General features: G+C 45.8%; 1 protein-coding gene and 1 non-coding gene across 2 annotated transcripts in view; one reads left to right on the top strand and one right to left on the bottom strand.

The window, feature by feature from the left end:
• Positions 1–6,251: 6,251 nt before the first annotated feature.
• The window catches only part of dhx33 (DEAH (Asp-Glu-Ala-His) box polypeptide 33), a 53,044-nt gene continuing 35,799 nt past the window's right edge, over positions 6,252–23,496 (top strand). Inside the window, exons 1-3 of the mRNA XM_080210507.1 lie at positions 6,252–6,501; positions 8,031–8,191; positions 21,524–21,751. Coding sequence (XP_080066633.1) covers positions 6,312–6,501; positions 8,031–8,191; positions 21,524–21,751 — 579 coding nt within the window. The 5' untranslated portion in view covers positions 6,252–6,311. The remainder of the gene's footprint in view (positions 6,502–8,030; positions 8,192–21,523; positions 21,752–23,496) is intronic.
• LOC145357656 (U2 spliceosomal RNA) lies at positions 19,931–20,122 on the bottom strand. The gene has a single exon (XR_013889345.1). It is a non-coding gene; the product is annotated as a U2 spliceosomal RNA (small nuclear RNA).

Raw genomic sequence — 23,496 nt, 5'->3', positions numbered from 1 at the left:
ATACCCATTGTACAAAGAACCCCCAGCTTTTGTCACAACACCATGGACTTCTTACAAAAACTCAGCACACATGGAGCAGTTGAACCAGGAGCACTCCTCGTCACAATGGATGTCTCGGCGCTCTACACCAACATCCTCCACTACGATGGCATTGCTGCAACTGCCTCAGTACTCAACGCGGACAACTGCCAGTTTCCAGATGCAATTTTACAACTCATCCACTTCATCCTGGACCACAATGTTTTCACCTTCAACAACCAGTTCTTCATCCAGACATATGGAACAGCCATGGGGACCAAATTTGCACCTCAATATGCCAACAGCTTCAAGCACAGGTTCGAACAAGACTTCTTCACCACACAGGACCTTCAATTGATGCTACACACTAGATACATCGATGACATTTTCTTCCTTTGGACTCATGGTGAATAATCACTGAAACAACTACATGATGACATCAACAAGTTCTAACCCACCATCAGATTCACTATGGACTACTTTCTGGAATCAGTTACATTCTTGGACACACACATCTCCATTAAGGACGGTCACCTCAGCACCTCACTGTACCGCAAGCCCATGGATAACCTCATGATGCTCCACTTCTCCAGCTTCCACCCTAAACACGTTAGAGAAGCCATCCCCTACAGACAAATCCTCTGTATGCACAGGATCTGCTCAGATGAGGAGGATCACAACAGACACCTCCAGATGCTGAAAGGTGCCCTCATAAGAACAGGATATGACACTCGACTTATCAATCGACAATTCCAACACGCCACAGCCAAAAACTGCACTGACCTCCTCAGAAGACAAACACGGGACACGGCGGATAGAGTATCCTTCATCGTCCAGTACTTCCTTGGAACAGAGAGGCTATGACACCTTCTCCGGAGCTTTCAACGTGTCATTGATGAAAATGAACATCTCACCACAGCCATTCCCACACCCCCACTTCTTGCCTTCAAACAACCACACAATCTCAAACAGACCATTGTCCGCAGCAAACTACCCAGCCTTCAGGAGAACAGTGACCAAGACACCACACAACCCTGCCACAGCAACCTCTGGAAGACGTGCTGGATTATCAACACGGATGCCATCATCTCATGTGAGAAAACCATGCACCAGGTATATGGTACATACTCTTGCAACTTGGCCAATGTTGTCTACCTAATACACTGCAGGAAAAGATGTCCTGAGGCATGGTACACTGGGGAGACCATGCAGACGCTACGACAATGGATGAATGAACACTGCTCGACAATCACCAGGCAAGACTGTTCCCTTCCTGTTGGCGAACACTTCAGCGGTCACGGGCATTCGGCCTCTGATCTTCGGGTAAGCGTTCTCCAAGGCAGCCTTCACGACACATGACAGCGCAGAGTCACTGAGCAGAGACTGATAGCCAAGTTCCGCACACATGAGGACGGTCTCAACAGGGATCTTGGGTTCATGTCGCACTATCTGTAACCCCCACGACTTGCCTGGACTTGCAAAATCTCACTAACTTTCCTGTCTGGAAACAATACATATCTCTTTAACCTGTGCTTAATGCTCTTTCCACTCACATTGTCTGTACCTTTAAGACTTGATTAGCTGTAAAGACTCACATTCCAATCATTATTCATATAAATTGACTTTGTGTCTTTATATGCCCTGTTTGTGATCAGAACTCCCACTCACCTGACGAAGGAACAGCGTTCCAAAAGCTAGTGACTTTTGCTACAAATAAACCTGTTGGACTTTAACCTGGTGTTGTGAGAGTTCTTACTGCTCTTAGAGTTCTATCCAAGTCTTGCTACATTTGGATATGAATCGCATTTGAAAGTTGTGAATGGTGCTGAACATTGTGCAATAATTTGCAAACTTCTGCCCTTATGACAGAGGTAAGGTCAATGATGAAGCAGCTGAAGATGTTGGGTTTAGGACTTTACTCTGAGGGACTCCTGTAGAGATGTCCTGGAGCTGTATTTATTGACCTCCAACAACCACAACTATCTTCATTTGTGCCAGGTATGATTCCAACCAGTAGAGAGATTTCCCCTGATACCCATTGACTCCAGTTTTGCTAGAGCTCCTTGATGCCACACTCAGTGAAGTGCTGCCTTGATAGTCAGTCTCATGTCACCTATGGAATTCAGCTCTTTTATCCAGTGAACCAGTTATTGCTAAGTGCTGTTTGATAGCGCTGTTGATGACCCCTTCCATCACTTTACTGATGAGTGGACTGATTGGGTCTAATTGATGAGGTTGGATTTGTTCTGCTTTTTGTGTACAGGACATACTCGGGCAATTTTCCACATTACTGGATAGATGCCAGTGTTGTAACTGTACTGGAACATCTTGGCTAGGGGCGCAGCACATTCTGGAGCGTAGGTCTTCAGTACTATTGCTGGAATACTGCCGGGGCTCATTGCCTTTGCAGTACCCGCGCCTTCAGACATTTTATGATATCACATGGAGTGAATCAAATTGGCTGAAGACTGACGTCTGTAATGTTGGAGACCTCTGGAGATGGATCATCCACTCAGCACTTCTGGCTGAAGATTGTTGTGAATGCTTCAGCTATATCTTTTGCACTGGTATGCTGGGCTCCTCCATCATTGAGGATGGGAATATTTGTGGATCCTCCTCATCCAATTAGTTGTTTAATTGTCCACCACTACTCACAACTGGATGTGACAGGACTACAGAGCTTAAATCTGATCTGTTGGTTCTGGAATTGATTACCTCTGTCTATTATTTTCTGCTTATGTTCTTTATCCAGTTTACAATTGCTGGAACTAGCAATGAGCTTATCTGGCTATATTTTATTAAAAGAAAATACATGTCTTAGTCGCTCACACAACAGCTTTCTTGACAGTAAGCTTCTCTTCACTCAACAGATGCGCTCTCACGGTGGGATTTCCTGTTCCTAGGACAGATCATCTGACCAGATCATCCTTCAGTTACTGAAACTCAGAAAATTCAGCTGTGCATCTTAACGCACTCACATTCTGATTAAAGTTCTTACCATCTGAGCTCTGTTCTTAATGTGTCAGGTTCATAACTTCTGGTTGAAGATTGTTGGGAATGCTTGAACCTTACTTTTTGCACTGGTGTGCTGGGCTCCTCCATCATTGAGGATGGGGATATTTATGGACCCTCTGGTTCCAGTTTAATTGTCCTCCATCATTCACAGTTGGATGTGACAGGATTGCAGAGCTTAGATCTGATCTGTCGCTTGTGGGATTGTTTAGCTCTGTCTACTATGTGCTGCTTATACAAAGAACAACACAGCACGGGAAACAGGCCCTTCGGCCCAACGAGCCCATGCCACCATCTTAACAATGTGTTTTACCTCCTCCACCCTTGACCCATGTCTATGTTTATGGTACCCCCAATGGAAGCCAGATTAAGGGGAGAATATGTTACTTGGCACACAGGTAGTCCTGTAATTTCACTCATTTTTAGATGTTTCATGTTGCTTCTGGCATGCCATCCTATACTCTTCATTGAACCATGGTTGGTGCCTGGCTTGGTGGTAGTCTATCCCATTTAGCATGCTGGAAGGTATCAATAGACAGAAGCAGCTGCAGCAAGCAGGTTGGTGAGGTTGAAGCTAAATACATATTTTCTTCTTGTGGATTCCCTCACCACCTGTCGCAGATCCAGTCTCGCAGCTATGTCCTTTAGGACCAGACCAGTTCAGTCTCTGCTGAGCCACTTTTGGTAATGGACATTGAGGTTCCCCACCCAGAGGACATTTTGCTTCCCTGCCACCCTCAGTGTTTTCCTGCCAAACTTCAATCCCTCCCTGAACACTGCCTGAGGCTGAAACAGACTGTTGATAATCTGGTCCCCACAGTGAGATTCTGATCTGTTAGTATCTTTTACATAAGAACATAAGAACTAGGAGCAAGAGTAGGTGATCTGCTCCCTTGAGCCTGCTCTGCCACTCAATAATGGCTGATCTTTTTGTGGACTCAGCTCCACTTACCCGTCCGCTCACCATAACCCCAAATTCCTTTACTGTTCAAAAATTTATCTATCCTTGCCTTAAAAACATTCAATGAGGTAGCCTCAACTGCTTCACTGGGCAGGGAATTCCACAGATTCACAACTCTTTGTGTGAAGAAGTTCCTCCTCAACTCAGTCCTAAATCTCCTTCCCCTTCTTTTGAGGCTGTGCCCCCCCAGTTCTAGTTTTACCTGCCAGTGGAAACAACTTTCCTGCTTCTATCTTATCTATTCCCTTCAATTTCCCCTCATTCTTCTGAATTCCAATGAGTATAGCCCCAGTCTACTCAGTCTGTCCTCATAAGCCAACCCTCTCAACTTCAGAATCAACCTTGCGGATCTCCTCTGCACTCCCTCCAGTGCCAGTATATCCTTTCTCAAGTAAGGAGACCAAAACTGTACACAGTACTCCAGGTGTGGCCTCACCACCATCACCTTATACAGCTGTAACATAACCTCACTGTTTTTAAACTCCATCCCTCTAGCAATGAAGGACAAAATTCTTAATTACCTGCTGCACCTGCAAACCAACTTTTTGTGATTCCTGCATGTGAGAAACGCAGCTCACAGTCAAACAATTTAGTCAAGTCAAGTTCTGAAGGAGCAAGATTTTTATTTAACGTTCTTGCAAGACCGGGTGTCCAACAAAATAGGCACACCTTCCATCGATTTGCAGCACATTTTTATACTTTTTTACAAGCATTGTAATGGCTTTGCAATGTGTTGTTCTCCCCTAATTGGTGGTCCCTGTCCCATCTATGTGTTATCATTCCCCTATTGGCTCGAGGTGCCCCAAGTTTCCATCCCCATCTAACAATGTCTTCTGTTTTCACAAGAGTGCATTAGCAAACTCATCCATCTTATCCAACACTGTTACATGTCCAGTTCAGATTGGCAGTAATCAATCCTTTGCCAACTTAATCACTGCTGTCCCGACTATCTCAGTGACCTTTTCCCCCTTTTATGCTTAGTTGTAAAAACAACACATCTTGCAGACCATTTGCTTTTTGTAACTTGGGCCTCTTACATTCCTTCAGGATGTGGTGTATGCTTCACTGCACATCACATCTCTGATGTTATCTCCACACCACAGGCAGTCTTTTTATTATCCCTAACTATTGCTGTGTTAGCAGCATTGAACCTTATGTCCTATGTTTGCGACTAAACTCACAGTTGTTTCCATAATGTGGGTTATCAATGTGCCTGACTATATCCAGTCTACCTAACTTTAAGCTATTTCTCTATGCTGTACAGATATGTGTTAACAGCATCTTTACCTATTGCTCACACTGCACAAGGACACCCAGGTCCCTCTGCACAGCAGCACGCTGCAATTTTTTATCATTTAAATAATAGTCCATTTTGCTGTTATTCCTACCAAAGTAGATAACTTCACATTTACCAGCTTTGTACTCCATCTGCCAAACGCTTAGATTATCTACATCCCTTTGATTCAAATGCACAGAAAGGAACTAAATGCTGGTGCTGAAGTGAGAGCAATGCAATTCACTTCAGTTCCTTCACCTCCTTCCATCATAAGCTCAATCACATTCAGCGAGATTCAGTGCTGATGAAGAGCCAAATGGATGGAAGTGTTAACTCTATTTTCTCTCTCTACAGCTGCCATTAGATCTCCTGGATTTTTCCAGCACTCTCTGTTCTTGTTTCTATTACAGCATCAGCAGTTTCAGTGATATTCACGGTGGTTAGCATGGCTGCCTCACAGCGCCAGGGATTGAACACCCGGCTTGGTTGACTGTGCAGTTGGCATGTTCATAGAAATCATAGAAAGTCTACAGCACAGAAAGAGGCCATTCAGCCCATCGAGTCTGCACCGATCACAATCCCACCCAGGCCCTACCCCTATATCCCTACATATTTACCCACTAACCTATGCATTTCAGGACACTAAGGGGCAATTTTTAGCATTGCCAATCGACCTAACCTGCGCATCTTTGGGCTGTGGGAGGAAACCGGAGCACCCGCAGGAAACCCACGCAGACATGGGGAGAATGTGCAAACTCCACAGACGGTTTCCCCGCGGGTTTTCTCCGGTTTCCTTCCACAGACCCAAAGGTGCACAGTTTAGGTGGCTTGGCCATGCTAAATTCTCCCTCAGTGTTAGGGGATGTGAAAATCAGGGTAAAAGGGCTATTTTACTTTTGTTTCCATGGTAACACAGCATTGACTGCGCACGCGCGGCACTGCGCCTTCCGGTGGTCGCTCGGTGATGACGCGCGGTGCAGCGACGGTGTGTGTGTCCGGCATGTGTCGAGCTGTTTAGCTCCGGCCACGGTCCGAGCCCCCCCAATGGACAACCGGCCCCCTCCGGCCAAGAAGTTCAAAAGCTCGTTGTCGCTTTGCGGACAGAGGCGGGAAAATGCGCTCAGCCAGGACAGGGAGAGGGAAATGCAGCAGCAGCGGAGAGAGCTGCCCATCTGCCGGGCCCGGGGGCAACTCATCACTCACCTGCGGCAGCGAGAGACCCTCATCCTCATAGGTACCCGGCCCCGAACCCGGCCCCGAATCCCACCCCGAATCCCAGCCCCGGCTCCCACCCCGAATCCCAGCCCCGACTCTGACCCCGACCCCAAATCCCAGCCCCGACTCTGACCCCGACCCCAAATCCCAGCCCCGACCCCGACCCCAAATCCCAGCCCCGACTCCCACCCCAAATCCCAGCCCCGACTCCCACCCCGACTCCCACCCCGACTCCCACCCCGAATCCCAGCCCCGACTCCCACCCCGAATCCCAGCCCCGACTCCCACCCCGAATCCCGGCCCCGACTCCCACCCCGAATCCCGGCCCCGAATCCCAGCCCCGACTCCCACCCCAAATCCCAGCCCCGACTCCCACCCCAAATCCCAGCCCCGACTCTGACCCCGACCCCAAATCCCAGCCCCGACTCTGACCCCGACCCCAAATCCCAGCCCCGACCCCGACCCCAAATCCCAGCCCCGACTCCCACCCCAAATCCCAGCCCCGACTCCCACCCCAAATCCCAGCCCCGACTCCCACCCCGAATCCCAGCCCCGACTCCCACCCCGAATCCCACCCCCGACTCCCACCCCGAATCCCAGCCCCGACTCCCACCCCGAATCCCAGCCCCGACTCCCACCCCGAATCCCGGCCCCGACTCCCACCCCGAATCCCGGCCCCGAATCCCAGCCCCGACTCCCACCCCAAATCCCAGCCCCGACTCCCACCCCAAATCCCAGCCCCGACTCTGACCCCGACCCCAAATCCCAGCCCCGACTCTGACCCCGACCCCAAATCCCAGCCCCGACCCCGACCCCAAATCCCAGCCCCGACTCCCACCCCAAATCCCAGCCCCGACTCCCACCCCAAATCCCAGCCCCGACTCCCACCCCAAATCCCAGCCCCGACTCCCACCCCAAATCCCAGCCCCGACTCCCACCCCAAATCCCAGCCCCGACTCCCACCCCAAATCCCAGCCCCGACTCCCACCCCAAATCCCAGCCCCGACTCCCACCCCAAATCCCAGCCCCGACTCCCACCCCAAATCCCAGCCCCGACTCCCACCCCAAATCCCAGCCCCGACTCCCACCCCAAATCCCAGCCCCGACTCCCACCCCAAATCCCAGCCCCGACTCCCACCCCAAATCCCAGCCCCGACTCTGACCCCGACCCCAAATCCCAGCCCCGACTCCCACCCCGAATCCCAGCCCCGACTCTGACCCTGACCCCAAATCCCGACCCCGACTCCCAGCCCCGACTCCCAGCCCATCCCACCCCCTCACCTAGCCCCAAACCCCAGCCAGCCCTGACTCCAACCCCATCCCACTCCCAAACCCCATCCCACTCAGCCCCAACCCCACCCCTGCCCCTGCCCCTGCCCCCAGGACTGCCATCCGCATCACCAGCCCCAGGGCCTCCATCCCCAGGGTCCCCATCCCCACCCCCCGCAACCAACCGATGCCCCATTCCCCCTTCAGGCCCAGTCTAAACTGGGCAAAAGCCCACATGATAGATTCACAGCTCATTGTGTGTTTCTTTTTCATCTTGAGGTGAGACAGGGTCTGGAAAGACAACACAGATTCCACAGTATCTCTATGAAGCTGGCATCGGGCGACAAGGTATCATTGGCATCACACAGCCCCGGCGCATGGCAGCGATATCACTTGCAGCCAGGGTGGCAGAAGAAAAGAAAACCGAGTTGGGCAAGTTGGTAAGATTGTTGTCATTCGATGTTAGTGTCAACGGCAAAGCCAATATTTAATGTCCATCCGCAGTTAGAATCATAGAATCCCTACTGTGAAGAAGGAGGCCATTTGGCCCATTGAACCTGCACTGATCACAGTCCCATTGAGGCCTTATTCCCATAACCCCACTTATTCACCCTACTAATCTCCCTGTCCTACAGGTCTATTTGGCATAGCCAATCAACCTAACCTGCACATCTTTGGACTGTGGGAGGAACCCCACGCAGACACTGGAAGAATGTGCAAACTCCACACAGACAGTGGCCTGAGGCCGAAATTGAATCTGAGTTCCTGGCACTGAGAGGCAGCAGTGCTAACCACTGTGCCACCACGCCACCCTTTGTCCCTGAAGTGGATCTTCCAAGAACAAAATAAATAGGAATTTGACTTGGCCATTTGGTCCTCTGAGTCTGTTCTGCTGTTTAATACAAACGTTGCCGACCTTCTGCATCGTCCACGTCTTCCATGTCACCCACATATCACATGCTTCTCTTTAGAATTCAAAAATCTACCAATCTGTCTTGAACATATCCAATAATAGGGCATTCTCAGTGTTCTGGGGTGAAGAATTCCAGGCTCTTAATCTCTGGAAGAAGACATTTTTCATTCCAATCCTGAGTGGCCTGGCTCTTATTTTGAGACTGCAACCCACTTGATCCCAATTCCCAACCAGGAGAGAAATCCTCCAGTATCTACTCAAGCTCCTTAAGAGTTTTATGTTTAAATGGGATCTTGTTTCATTCTAGTCAGAAACAGAGACCAGGTCTACTCAATCTTACCTGATAGTATAATGTTATTGTACCAGGTGTCAGTCTAATGAGCCTTCCTAGCACTCACTCCAAAGCAATTAGAGCTTCTTTCAACAAGGAGACTGGAACTGTACATCATTCTCTTGGTGTGCTGTCTTTAACGTCTTCTTAAATTAGTCAAATTACTCTTGTACTGCAGTCCTTTTGTAAAGAAATGTCTTCAGGGTTGCTTGCTGTATCTGCATATTAACTTTGTGATTTGTGTACAAGATTTATCAGATCCCTCTGACTGCTGACATTTACCAGTCTCTCACCATTTAAAATATTCTGCCACTTGATAAGTTCTTGCCCACTTATTGGTTAATCTTTTTGCAGTCTCAGTGTCTTCTGTGAGCTTACTTGACCATGCAGCTTTATATTGTCAGAAAATGTACAGTATACTTGGTCCTTTCATTAATATCGATTGTTGAGGCCCAAGCACTGATCTGTGGTACCCCATCATCCCAAAGTGATTTTTTTATTTCTACTATTTTGTTAACCAATTTTTAATTCAGATAATATATTATCCTCAATCCTATAAAGTGGAATTTTGTGTATTCTAGACCTTTCTTTCCACCTGTCAATTTATTGGCTGCCTTTGCTCTGTTTTAAAATTCTCCCAAGAACCCAGCGGCATATCCTCTTTTTACAACGTTCTTAGCCTCTTCCTTAATTTAACATCTTTGATTTCTCTTGTTAACCATACTTCTGTTTTTAAGGGAGTGTGCATTTGTGATGCGTTATTCTTTCAATGCTTGTTGATGCTTTTCTACCATTTTTCTTAATCTTGTTCCTCATTACCTTGGCCAACTTGCCCCTTGTAGCCTGTGTCATTGGGTAGTGGCAAAATTTGATCTCACTATATTTCAGGTAGTGAGAGGCAGAGGCACATTGATCATCTGAAAGAATGACTGTAAGGTGATGAGTTCCAGCACTGGCTGGTATATGTACACATCAGCGATAGGAGAACCTGCGCTTTTGACAGCAGATGCAAAATGATGTGGGTGTAGTTATAGAGGGATGTGGCACAGAAAAAGGCTCTTTACCCTGTGATGACTGTGCTGGTTATAACCCACCCAACTACTCTAATCCATTTTCCAGCACTTGGCCCATAGCTTTGTATACTTTGGCATCGCAAGTCCACATCTTAAAACCCTACTGCGCTGACAAAGGCCATTCGGCCCATTGAATCTGCATGGATTTTCCCACAGAGCATTTAAATACTTGTTCAGTGTGGTGAGGATCTCTGCTACCCCCCCTCCCCCCGATCTTAAATCTGTGCCTGACACCTGGCCAATTGGGGTCAACAATTAGTCTGGCACAATACCAGATATAAAACAGATTTCCTGAGGTAGTTCCTTGACATGGATGTGGTAAACCAATGTGAATGCATTCCATGAACTCATCTTCCATGATATTACTGAAAATGTTTGTTTGATTAAGTCATGCTGACTGGATCACCCTTATTACACCTGCCTCCAGTTCTCTGATGTAAACTGTGGTCTGCCGTTGGATCTCGGTGACTTGGCGAGTTCCAGGATTTTGACTTAGCAACCATAAAGGGGCAAGGATGGTGTGTGACATGAAAGTTGTGATGATGGTGGTGTACCTGTGTGTTTGTTGTCCCTCCCCTCTGTGGATTTGGAGGTTCTGTTGAAGGAGGCTTGGCAAGTTCTTGCTGTGCACCTTGCAGATGGTGCACATTGCTGCCACTGTGGGAAAGTAATGAAGGGAGATTATTTCAGCTGGTGAACAGGGGCTGCCATCTCCAGGACGTGAAATAAAATAAATTTCTTCACAGCGTTGTGAATCTTTGGAATTCTTCACCCCACAGGGTTGTGGACGCTCCATTGTCGCATATAATTAAAGGCTGGGGACAGAGATTTTTGGTGTCTCAGGAAATTAAGAGAAATGGGAAGAAGACGGAAAGTAGGGTTGATGCCCAGGATCAGCCGTGATCTTACTGAATAGTAGAGCAGCTTGACAGGCCATGTGATTTACTCCTATTGGTCATATTCTTGTATCTTGGATACTGTTGATTGTTTTGAGTGTTGAAACTGCATTCATCCAGGCACTTGTGCGTATTTTAGCACGTTCCCGACTGTGCCTTGTGCTGCAAAGGCTTTGAGAAGTTGTAGAGTGAATTTTTAAGAATTTGGTGCCCTCTACAACTTTGCATTCAAACAAAAACTTCAAAATGCCCAATTCTGGAAGGAAGGCATACCTTCAGAAGTGAGGGTAGTGAAGACTCTAGCTACAGTCTTCCATCTATTTGGTATGGTATAGAGTACTGACGATTGTTCAGAATGGGGGAGTAGTATGATTTATTATTGTTGCATATATCAATATACAGTGAAAAGTATTGTTTCTTGTGCACTATGAAGACAAAGCATATCATACGTAGAGAAGGAGAGGATGCAGAATGTAGTTTACCTAAGACACAGAGAAAGATCAACAATGTATGGTAGGGCAATTTAAAAGTGTGATGGCAGCCAGGAAGAAGCTGTTCTTGAGTAGGCTGGTATGTGACCTCAGACTTTTGTATCATCTTCTCGATGGAAGAAAGTGGCAGAGAGAATGTCCAGGGTGCGTGGGGTCCTTAATTGTGCTGGCTGCTTTTCTGAGGCAGTGGGAAGCATAGACTGAGTCGATGGATGGGAGGCTGGTTTGTGTGATGGATTGGGCTTTGTTCATGACCCATTGGAGTTTCTTGCAGTCTTGGGCAGAGGAAGAGTCATACCAAGCTGAGCTACAACCAGAAAGAATGCTTTCTATGGCGCATCTGTAAAAGTTAGTGAGAGCCATAACAGACATGCCAAATTGCCTCTACTTGCTCAGGAAGCTAAGGAATTCATGGGCTTTCTTAACTATAGCGTTGGCGTGGGGTGACCAGGACAGGTGATATGGGCACCTAGAAATGTGAAGCTGTCGACCATTTCCACTTCATCCCCATTGATGTAGAGAGCGGCACGTCCTCCACAATGCTTCCTGAAGCCAGTGACGATCTCCTTCGTTTTGCTGACGTTGAGGGAGACATTATTGTCATCACACCAGTTCACCAGATTTGCTTTCATTCCGGTACACAGTCTTGTCATGATTTGAAATCCAACCCACTACGGTGGTGTCGTCAGCAAACTTGAAAATTGAGTTGGAGGGAAATTTGGCCACAGAGTCAAATGTGTATAAGGAGTATAGTAGGGGGCTGAGAACACAGCCTTGTGGGGTACCGCTGTTGAGGATGATAGTAAAGGAGATGTTGCTGTCTATCCTTATTGAGTAGTACAGGCTGAGGGTTGGTCACAATGGGGAAGTGGCACAGAGTGAGGGCTGTTCACGGTGCGGCAGCAGGATAAAAGCAGTAAGCCATTTTGTCTAATGATGTTGAAAACTTGTGGAGACCAAGTTGATAGTCATTTGAAAAAGCATGTCAATACTCAGTGATGTATAACAAACTGAATGGAGTGATTTGAAATTGCAGAGGGGGGTGCTGGTAATAATTATGGTAGTATAGTGGTGTTAGTGTACTTTCTAAAGGTGTTTGACAATGAACCCTAAAATAGACCTTTTAAAGGATATAAAAGTTTATTTATTAGTCACAAATAAGGCTTACATTAACACTGCAATGAAGTTACTGTGAAATTTCCTGAGTCGCCACATTTTGGCGACTGTTTGGGTCAATGTGCCTAACCAGCACGTCTTTCAGAATGTGGGAGGACACCTGAAAGAAACCCACGCAGACATGGGGAGAATGAGCAAACTCCACACAGACAGACACCCAAGCCAGGAATCGAACCCACGTCCCTGGAGCTGTGAAGCAGCAGTGCTAACCACCGTGCCACCATGCCGCTCCTGTTAAGTCAATTGAAGTGGCCATTGGCAGCGTGAATGTGAAAGTAGTAGTGAAACGTTGTTTCTCAGTTTGGAGGGGAATATATTGTGGGATCTCTGGTACCACAACCACTCATTGTACATTTGCAACCTGAATTTGAGTCCAGGCATAATTACAACATTGATGGATGGCACTAACTTAGAAGGATAGTAAGAAGCTTCAGGAAGGTATAGACAGAAAATGTCAAGTGATGCAGTTTTCTAGAAGGAATATAAACTAAATTGTCTAATTTTAAAGGAAGGACAGGAACAGGGAGTGACGGAACAAGATGATCAAGCTTTTCAGAAACATGGTGTCCTTGACTTCATAAATAGAAGCATAAGGGTAAAGGCAAGAAAGTTATTTGAGATCTTTATAACTCAGTGTTCCAGCAGGAGCATTAATGTTCTATTCTGGATGTCACACTTTAGGAAGGGTTTCAAGTGTTTGGAATGATGGCAGAAGATTTGCTAAAATTAAGAGTCCGAGAGGAATGCAGCACAGAAAAAGGCCCTTCAGCCCATAATTGTAGCAGAGATAAGTAGGTTCAGATTTCTGGAGGCCAGAGAAGCTGGAATTGTCCTTGTTGAAGCAGAAACAGTTCAGAAATTTAGCCTGTCAGCTACGATGCACCATAGAGAGCATTCTTTCACAGGTTGTTATGGCTCCTGCTCTGGCCAAGAGCGCAAGAAACTACAAAACGTCATAAATGTGGCCCAATCCATCATGCAAATCAGCCTCCCAACCATTGACTTTGTCTACACTTCCCGCTGCCTCGGTAAAGCAGCCAGCATAATTAAGGACTCCACACATCCCAGGCATTCTGTCTTCCACCTTCTTCCGTTGAGACAAAGATACAGAAGTCTGAGGTCACATACCAACCGACTCAAGAACAGCTTCTTCTCTGCTGCTGTCAGACTTTTGAATGGATTTACCTTGCATTAAGTTGATCTTTCTCTACACCCTAGCTATGACTGTAACACCACATTCTGCACTCTCTCATTTCCTCCCCTATGTATGGTATGCTTTGTATTGTGCACAAAAAACAATATTTTTCACAATGTTAATACATGTGACAATAATAAACCAAATCAAAAAGATTGAGGCATTCAGTATTAATTGGATTATAATAGAGACTGAAAAATAATTTCTCTCACTACAAGAGACAGTAACAAGAGGATACTGATTTAATATATTCACTACAAAAAATAACAATAGCAAACTCCTACAGATGCTGGAAATTTGAGAGAAAAATTGCTGGATAAACCTAGCATCTGTGGAGAAGAAAGAGTTAATGTTTGAATTAACACATCAACCTCTCAGGTTCTGTCTAATCTGCCGAGTATTTTCAGCATTTTGTTTTAATTTCATAAATAACCAAGATGAATTGGATTCCGAAAGCAAGCATTTGCAAAGCTAAGGGGAAAGAGCAGGAAAGTGGACACATTATTAGCTCTTTTGGAGCACTAATCTGCTGTTTCAATCTACACGTGGCCTCGAAATGATGTTCGTCAGCTTGGGTTAGTGAATTTATATCACCTTCAGGGAGTGTACATTGTAGGTTGGTGATGAGTGGGAGCTTTACTTGTTTGTGACCCCTGAATCTGTAGCCAGATTACATACACCCCAACAATATTTCTATTTTGGCACAAATGTGAAGATAGGATATTTTACGCTAGTGGTAATTCCGCTGGCAAGTTAGGATCTTTTCCAGTAAAATGAACTTTATTTAATAACACAGTTTAACTATAGCTCTAACAAAATGAAGCAGCATAACTATTACCTGCTGAACAATATTTAAAACAATTCTAATTTCTAACTTATCACTGCTTCAGCTCCAAATGAGCAATGTTCTTCTTACAGGCCCAGAAACCACTTAAAATACGGTGAGCAACTTTAAATGTACTTACACTGACAGTGTAAACTGTGTTGAAGCTTTTGGAAAGATTTTGTGGAGAGAGCAGTTTGTAGACCTCTGTCTTCAAACAAACACCAGCCGGAACTGAAAGCTGTGTTTCTCTGCTGCAAATCTGGCTCTTCCCATTAACACAGGACCTTGTCCATCTCAACCCGCCTTCTAATCCTTTTATCAAAAATCCCAGGGGACCTTTTCTTTTTGTAAACAAAAGTTCATTAGCTCTCTCCTAAGTAAACACACACAAAATTTGTAATTATTCTGTTTTCCCAGCATCTAAGCTGCGTTCCGACTGAACATGCCGACTGTAGAAGAGAAAGAACTTTAAAGCAGTGCCCTTAAAAGACGAGATATATATGTATATAGCACACTGTCATAACGAATGTACTGTCTCAAAAAATGTTTTGTATCGACACAAGCAGTCCTTCATTTAGCTCTAATGATCTGACTTAATCCTTGATTCTTTATGTAATTATCTAATTTTTTAAATGTACCTAAGCATTTGTCTCAACCCCCTGTGGAATGTGTGTTCCACATTCTCATCATTCTGGGTACAGAGGTTTCCCCCAAATACTTGGTTGGATTTATTAACTATTTTATATTCATCATCCTTGGTTTTTGGCTCACCTGCAAAGTGGGTCTTGTAATGTTCAAAATTTCCATAATGTCACCTCCCAGTTTTGAATTTTCTAGGGAAGAAAACCTCAGTTTGTTCAATCTTCATAACAGGTTGCTCCCACCCCCAACCACCCCAGTCTTCTCTGCCCTGGTGAAAACAACCCAAGCCTATCCAACCTCTCTTTATAACTTAAATGTTCCATCCCAGGCAGCATCCTGGTGAATCTCCTCTGCACCCCCTCCAGTGCAATCACATCCTTCCTATAATGTGGCAACCAGAACTGCACCCAGTACTCTAGTTGTGGCCTCACCAAAGTTCTATATAACTCCAACCTGCTTTTGTAATCTATGCCTTGACTGATAAAGGCAAGTGTCCCATATCTGGCTTCATTCCCCAGATTTAGGTCCAGCACTATTCTTTTTCTTGTTGGATCCTCTGTATTTGACCTAAAATGTTCTGTACACATTCAAGAAATCTACTCTATCTACTGCTGCCAGAGTTTACACATTCTGCTATTGTCTGCATGGGTTTCCTCTGGGTGTTCTGGTTTCTTCTCACAGTCCAAAGATATGTAGGTTAGATGAATTGGCCACAGTAAATTGCCCTGTAGTGTTTCAGATGTGTAGGGTAAATGAATTAGCCATGGTAAATGTATGGAGTAAACACAGTAAGAAGTCTCACAACACCAGGTTAAAGTCCAACAGGTATCAAACACCAGTTGCTTTTGCAGCGCTGCTCCTTCTTCAGGTGAGTGGGCAATTTGTTCACAAACAGGGTATATAAAGACACAAACTCAATTTACAGAATAATGATTGGAATGTGAGTCTTTCCTGCTAATCAAGTCTTAAAGGTACAGACATTGTGAGTGGAGAGAGCTTTAAGCACAAGTTAAAGAGATGTGTATTGTCTCCAGACAGGACAGTTAGTGAGATTTTGTAAGTCCAGGCAAATCATGGGGGTTACAGATAGTGTGACATGAACCCAAGATCCCGGTTGAAGCCGTCCTCGTGTGCGGAACTTGGCTATCAGTCTCTGCTCAGCGACTCTGCGCTGTCGTGTGTCATGAAGGCCGCCTTGGAGAATGCTTACCCGAAGATCAGAGGCTGAATGCCCAAGACCGCTGAAGTGTTCGCCAACAGGGAGAGAACAGTCTTGCCTGGTGATTGTCAAGCGATGTTCATTCATCCATTGTTGTAGCGTCTGCATGGTCTCCCCAGTGTACCATGCCTCGGGACATCCTTTCCTGCAGCGTATCAGGTAGACACCATTGGCCGAGTTGCGAGAGTATGTAGCATGTACCTGGTGGATGGTGATATCACATGAGATGATGGTGCATCTGTGTCGATGATCCAGCATGTCTTGCAGAGGTTGCTGTGGCAGGGTTGTGTGGTGTCGTGGTCACTTCTTCTGAAGGCTGCGTAGTTTGCTGTGGACAATGGTCCGTCTGTGGTTTGCATTTGTTTGAAGGCATTAAGTGGGAGTGTGGGGATGGCCTTGGTGAGATGTTCGTCTTCATCAATGACATGTTGAAGGCTCCGGAGGAGATGTTGTAGCTTCTCCGCTCTAGGGAAGTACTGGACGACGAAGGGTACTCTGCCGTATCCCATGTTCCCCTTCTGAGGAGGTCAGTGTGGTTTTTCACATAGATACCACACAGGACCTTCAACTGATGCTATACACTAGTTACATCGATGACATTTTCTTCCTTTGGACTCATGGTGAATAATCACTGAATCAACTATATGATGACATCAACAAGTTCCATCCCACCATCAGACTCACCATGGACTATTCTCTGGAATCGGTTGCATTCTTGGACATGCACATCTCCATTAAGAATGGTCACCTCAGCACTTCACTGTACCGCAAGCCCACGGACAACCTTACGATGCTCCACTTCTCCAGCTTCCACCCTAAACATGTTAAAGAAGCCATCCCCTACGGACAAGCTCTCCGTATACACAGGATCTGCTCAGATGAGGAGGATCGCAACAGACACCTCCAGATGCTGAAAGATGCCCTCATAAGAACGGGATATGGCGCTCAACTCATCAATCGACAGTTCCGATGCGCCACAGTGAAAAATCGCACTGACCTCCTCAGAAGACAAACACGGGACACAGTGGACTCTTCATCCAGTACTTCCCTGGAGCGGAGAAGCTACGACATCTCCAGAGCATTCAACACGCCATTGATGAAGATGAGCACCTCGCCAAGGCCATCCCCACACCTCCACTTAATGCCTTCAAACAACCGCACAACCTCAAACAGACCATTGTCTGCAGCCTTCAGCAGAACAGTGACCACGATACCACACAACGCTGCCACAGCAACCTCCGCAAGACATGGCGGATCATCGACATGGATGACATAATTTCACGTGAGAACACCATCCACCAGATACACAATACATAGTCTTGCAACTCGGCCAACGTTGTCTACCTGATATGCTGCAGGAAAGGGTGTCCTGAGATGTGGTACATTGGAGAGACTATGCAGACGCTACGACAACGGATGAATGAACACTGCTCGACAATCACCAGGCAAGACTGTTCTCTCCCTGTTGGGGACCTCTTCGGTGGTCACAGGCATTCAGCCTCTCATTTTCGGGTAAACATTCTCCAAGGTGGCCTTCACGTCACACAACAGTGCAGAGTTGCTGAGCAGAAACTGATAGCCAAGTTCCGCACACATGAGGATGGCCTCAACCGGGATCTTGGGTTCATGTCACACTATCTGTAACCCCCACGACTTGCCTGGACTTACAAAATTTAACTAACTGTCCTGTCTGGAGACAATACCCATCTCTTTAACCTATGCTTAATGCTCTCCCCACTGACATTGTCTGTCTGCACTTTTAAGACTTGATTAGCTGTAAAGACTCGCATTCCCATCATTATTCTGTAAATTGAGTCTGTGTCTTTATATGCCCTGCTTGCGAACAGAACTCCCACTTACCTGACGAAGGAGCAGCACTCCAAAAGCAAGTGGCATTTGCTACCAAATAAACCTGTTGGACTTTAACCAGGTGTTGTGAGACTTTTTACTGTGTTTACCCCAGTCCAATATTAGCATCTCCACAAAATGCGTGGAGTTACAGGGATAGAGCCTGGGTAAGATTCTGTTAGAGTGTCAGTGTGGACTTGATGGGCCAAATTGCCACTTTCTGCACTGCAGGGATTCTGTTCTATTTTGCTCTGTATATCATGTTAATGTTGGGAAAATTGAAATCACCTACTGTAATTACCCTATTATAATTTTTACACATCTCCACTCATTGAACACATATTTACTCCTCAATATTCCATCGAGTCTCTGGCAATGTGGCTGCCCCTTTCTTATTCCTAATCTCTACTTCAAGATAGCATTTCTCCTTAGCTAATAATACAATGCCTCTTCTGCTTTTGACCACTCCGCTGCCTCACCTGAAGATTATATATCCTAGAATGTTAAATTGCCAATCTTATCCCTCCCTTAATCACATCTTTGGCTACTGTATTACGCTTCCACGTGTCAATCATCGCCCTTAACTCATCTGTTTTACCTGCAATACCCCTGCCATGAACGCTGAGGCCATCCAGCTGGCCTTACTCCCTTGAAACTTAATACAGCTGACCTGTTTGTTTTGATTCCGTGCCCTTATTCTGCTACCCTTGTGTTTCCTCCCCCGGCGAATTAGTTTAAATTCTTCCCAACAGCAAGAGTAAAATGTGCAGCAAGCATGTTAGCCCCACTCTGGTTCAGACGTAGACCGTTCCACTTGTACAGGTCCCACTTTCCCCAGAAATAGTCCCAGTGATTCAGGAATCTAAAAGTTTCTCCCTCCTGGACCAATCCTTAAGCCACACGTCCTCCTGCACAATCTTCCTATTTTTGTGCTGGCTCGGACATAGCACTGGAAGTAATCAAGAGGTTCTGCTTTTTAGTCTGCTGCCAAGCTACCTGAATTCTTGATGCAAGACCTCTTCCCTCTTTCAGCATCTCGCTGGTCCCAACACGTACCATGATGTATCATCCTCCCCCTTCAGGATGCCCTGACACTGGCACCAGGGAGGCAACACGCCATCCTGGAGTCTCACTGATGGCCACAGTCATGCCTAACTGTTCCCCTGGCTATAGAATCCCCTATCGTTATTACCCTTCTGCTGTACAGACAGGCTGCTTGTGGTGTCAGAAGCTTGGCTGTGTCTGCACATCCTGGAGGAATCAGCGCCCTGATCAACCTCCAAAATAGAGTACTGATTTGCAAGAGGGGCCACAGGGGACTCCTGAACTGCCTGTTTGTTTCCCTTGGACTGCCTGGCGGTCACCCACTCCCTTTTTTTATCGTGTCCCTTCAGCTGCAGTGTGAGCACCTCTCTAACTGTGCTATCCACAGTTTTCTCAGATTTTTTTTAAACTTTATTCCAATCCAATCAAGTCAAATTAAACCCAATTCAGAGTCCCAACAAGTTGGGACATTCCTGATCCAAGCTGACAAGACAGGGCTCTCACCTCCTGTCTTGGGCTTGATCTACATGATCCAAGCTGACTGGAGTAGGTGTAGCTCCTCCTCCAGGGCTTGATCTTATTTGCATCTTAGCCAAATGGCCGAGATGCCGCTTTAAAAAATTGCTTCAAATGAAGCTGAAATGTAACCTAATGACTTCAACCAAGTGCAGCATGTTGATACTACACTTGATCTTAGCCAAAAGGCCGAGAAGCGTTCTCAGATTTACCGATGCTCAACAAATGTCCCCAGCTGCTGTTTTAGCTCAGAAACTCGCATTTCCAGGAGCTGCAGCTGTGCACACACTTCCTGCACGGGCTGACCTGGGCACTGGAAATGTGCCCGGCCTCCCACGTAGAACAAGAGGTGCAAACCAGAGAGCTTTGAGCTCTCCTGCCATTACTAAACTCTTTAAGTTTAAAAATTGTAGAAGACCCTTTAAGAAGAAACAAATCAAATAATTCACTATCCTTGCTTAAACAATGACTTGCGGTTTAATATAGTTTGGAAATACTCACCAGGACTTGCTCACCAATCAGCTGCTCCCATTAGAAAATTGCTTCACGGCGATGGTGTTTGCAGGGCCACTTTCTCAGACTGTCCAGAAAGTGCGGCCAGTTTCCTGCTGAAAAGGGCATTCGTGAATTGGGTAGGTTTTTGACAGTGATTGATTGACAAAGTTCCATGGCCAATGTTACTGAGACTGGCTTTACATTCCAGATTTTTAAACTGAATTTAAATTCAGCCAGCTGCTTTGATGGGGTTTGATTCCCGTATCCTCAGAGCATTAGCCTGGGCCTCTGGATTACTAGTCCAGAGACAGTGGCGACATCACTGTCTCCCCTGTCATTTCAGTGTTGTACTCTGATTTGATCATCTGCTTGCTACATGCGCTGGCAACCACCATTAGCCATACGTGCACAAATCCCTTTGCGTTAGAAGTATGTTCATGTGTTTTTGTGACTTTTCACATGCCAGGATCCGCATAATACCGAATTAAAATCTAAAGGCACCGCAGGCTCCTCTTCAACCCCCCAAAGTTTATATTTTCAATGCCAATATCTTGTATTTGCAATGACTTTGAATCCTTTCCACTGAGCGCATTTTCCTTTGTGTGGGCATCATGAGTGGTATGGCAACAGCAACTTGCATTTAAATAGCGCCTTTACATGCAAAAGCATCCTAGGATGCTCACAGCGAGAGCTACCAAACAAAATTGGGCACAGAAGCACAGAGGTAATGGACAAAGTGGTAGGATTTAGGGAGCATTTTAAAGGGCAAGAGAGAGGTGGAGAGGGAATTTCATAGGTGCGTGTGTGTGTGCACACAAGAGATTGAAAGAGGTTAGAGATAGGGAGGGACGATATGGAGTAACTTTAAAAATCAAATATAAAACTTGTGTATTCCAACTTGTAGTTTCAATTATTAATTTGTATGTCTCCCCTTTTCAACCTTCTGAAAGTGCTTATCTTTTAATTTGATTTTCTGATAACTGTGCACTTGAGCAGCACGAACTTCTGTTTACAGATGCTGACTGACTTGATTTGTGTTCTGAACATTTTCTTTCTGATTGATGCCATTTCCAGTTTGTTAATGGTTCATCTCCATTTCTGTTTCAGATTGGATACACTGTGCGGTTTGAGGACCTCACCTCTGACCAGAGTAAAATCAAGTTTTTAACAGATGGGATGCTGCTTCGAGAGGCGATAGGAGACCCCCTCCTTCGCAGGTACAGTGTTGTGATTTTGGATGAGGCCCATGAACGGACTGTCCACACAGATGTTCTCTTTGGCATTGTGAAAGCTGCACAGCGAAAACGAAAGGAATTCCATAAGTTGCCGCTGAAGGTAAGGGTCGTTTTACTCACTGCAAAGTTCGAGAGTTTCTGTCCTCTGGCTAGCACTGTGTTATCATAGATATTATAGTAAGAAGTCTCGCAACACCAGGTTAAAGTCCAACCAATTTATTTGATAGTAAACTCACAAACTTTTGGGATTTGCCCCTTCGTCGGGTGAATGGAGAGTTCTGGACTTTAACCTGGTGTTGTGAGACTTCTTACTGCGTTTACCCCAGTCCAACGCCGGCACCTCCACAACATTATCATAGATATCACACGGAGAGATCGTGGAATAGTGGAGAACGTAAGTGGAGTTGTGGATAGTGTAGAATGATACAGTAATATCTAGATCAGTTGCAGATATGGGCAGAGAAATGGTAGTTGGAGTTTAATACAGGCAAGTGTGAGATGTTGCACTTTAGGAGATCAAATATTAAGGGCAAGTATACAGTTAATGGCAGGACCCTGTATAGCATTGATGTACAGAGGGATCTTGGGGTTCCCTGAAAGTGGTCTCACAAGTAGATAGGGTGGTAAAGGCGCATGGCGTGCTTGCCTTTATTGATTAGGGCATTGAGTACAGGAACCACGTTGCAGCTTTCTAAAACTTAGTTTGGGCCGCAATTAGACTGTGCGTTCAATTCTGGTCACTGCATTACAGGAAGGAAGGCTTTAGAGAGGGTGCACAAGAAGTTTACCAGGATTCTGCTTGAAATACAGGGTCTGAGCCGTAAGGAGAAGCTGGACAAACTAGGGTTGTTCTTCTGGAGAGGTGGAGGCTGAGGGGAGACCTGATAGAAATCTATAAAATTTAGAGGTATTTCCCAGAGTTGAAATGTCTAATGCTAGAGGGCATGGACTCAAGGTGAGAGAGGGAAGTTCAAAGAAGAAGTAAAGGACAGGTTTTGTTTTACACAGAGTGGTAGCTGCCTGGAATGCACTGCTGGGATGGTGGTGGAGGCAGATACGAAAGGGGCGTTGAAAGGGCTTTTAGATAAGCAAAATGAATACGCAAAAAATAGTGGGATATGGACCAAGGGCAGGCAGAAGGAGCTAGTTTAATTTGGCTTCATGTTTGGTACAACATCGTGGGCCGAAGGGCTTGTTCCTGTGTTGTATTGTTCTATATTCTACTAACCCACCCAATCTTTGTTGACTCTGTTGAAGAGTGATCTAATTTGTTCCACTCCCTGTTCGTTCTCTAGATTTTATATCCAAGAACATATGTCTCAAAGTCTTGTACTGAATGTGGATCACCATCCTATCAGTTAGTCTGTTCGAAATCCCAAGTTTTTATTCAGTAGAAGTGTTTCCTCAAACCTCCACCTGTTCTTTCACCTTAAATCTACACTCTCTTATCTCCTCTTCAATTGGAAACGGATTAATTCTATATGGTTCACTGAAGCTTTCCATGATTTTGAAGACCATTATCAAATTTCCCTTTAACCTTCTCTGCAGAACCACAGATTCTCCTGCAGCATCACCCCCGGAGCCGTTTGAGTAAACCTCTGATCTTTTCCAAAGTCTCTAGCTGCTTCCAAAAAAGCACTGCCCAGAATTGGATAAGATATTTCAGCTGGGGCGAAACTAGTGTTCAAGAAAGTTTGGGATAACTTCTGTCTTTTTGTAGTGTATGTTTCAATTCCTTAAACCCAGTCTCCCAAATGCTTTATTAACCTTTCATAGAATCCCTACAGTGCAGAAGGAGGCCATTCGGACCATCGAGTCTGCACTGACAACAATCCCGCCCAGGCC

The sequence above is a fragment of the Carcharhinus amblyrhynchos genome, chromosome 23 (genome assembly GCF_965287045.1).
Source record: "Carcharhinus amblyrhynchos chromosome 23, sCarAmb.v2.hapA, whole genome shotgun sequence".
NCBI classification, from domain to species: Eukaryota; Metazoa; Chordata; class Chondrichthyes; order Carcharhiniformes; family Carcharhinidae; genus Carcharhinus; species Carcharhinus amblyrhynchos.
The sequence above is the reverse complement of the archived record's forward strand: the minus strand, read 5'-3'. Positions and strand labels throughout refer to the sequence as shown.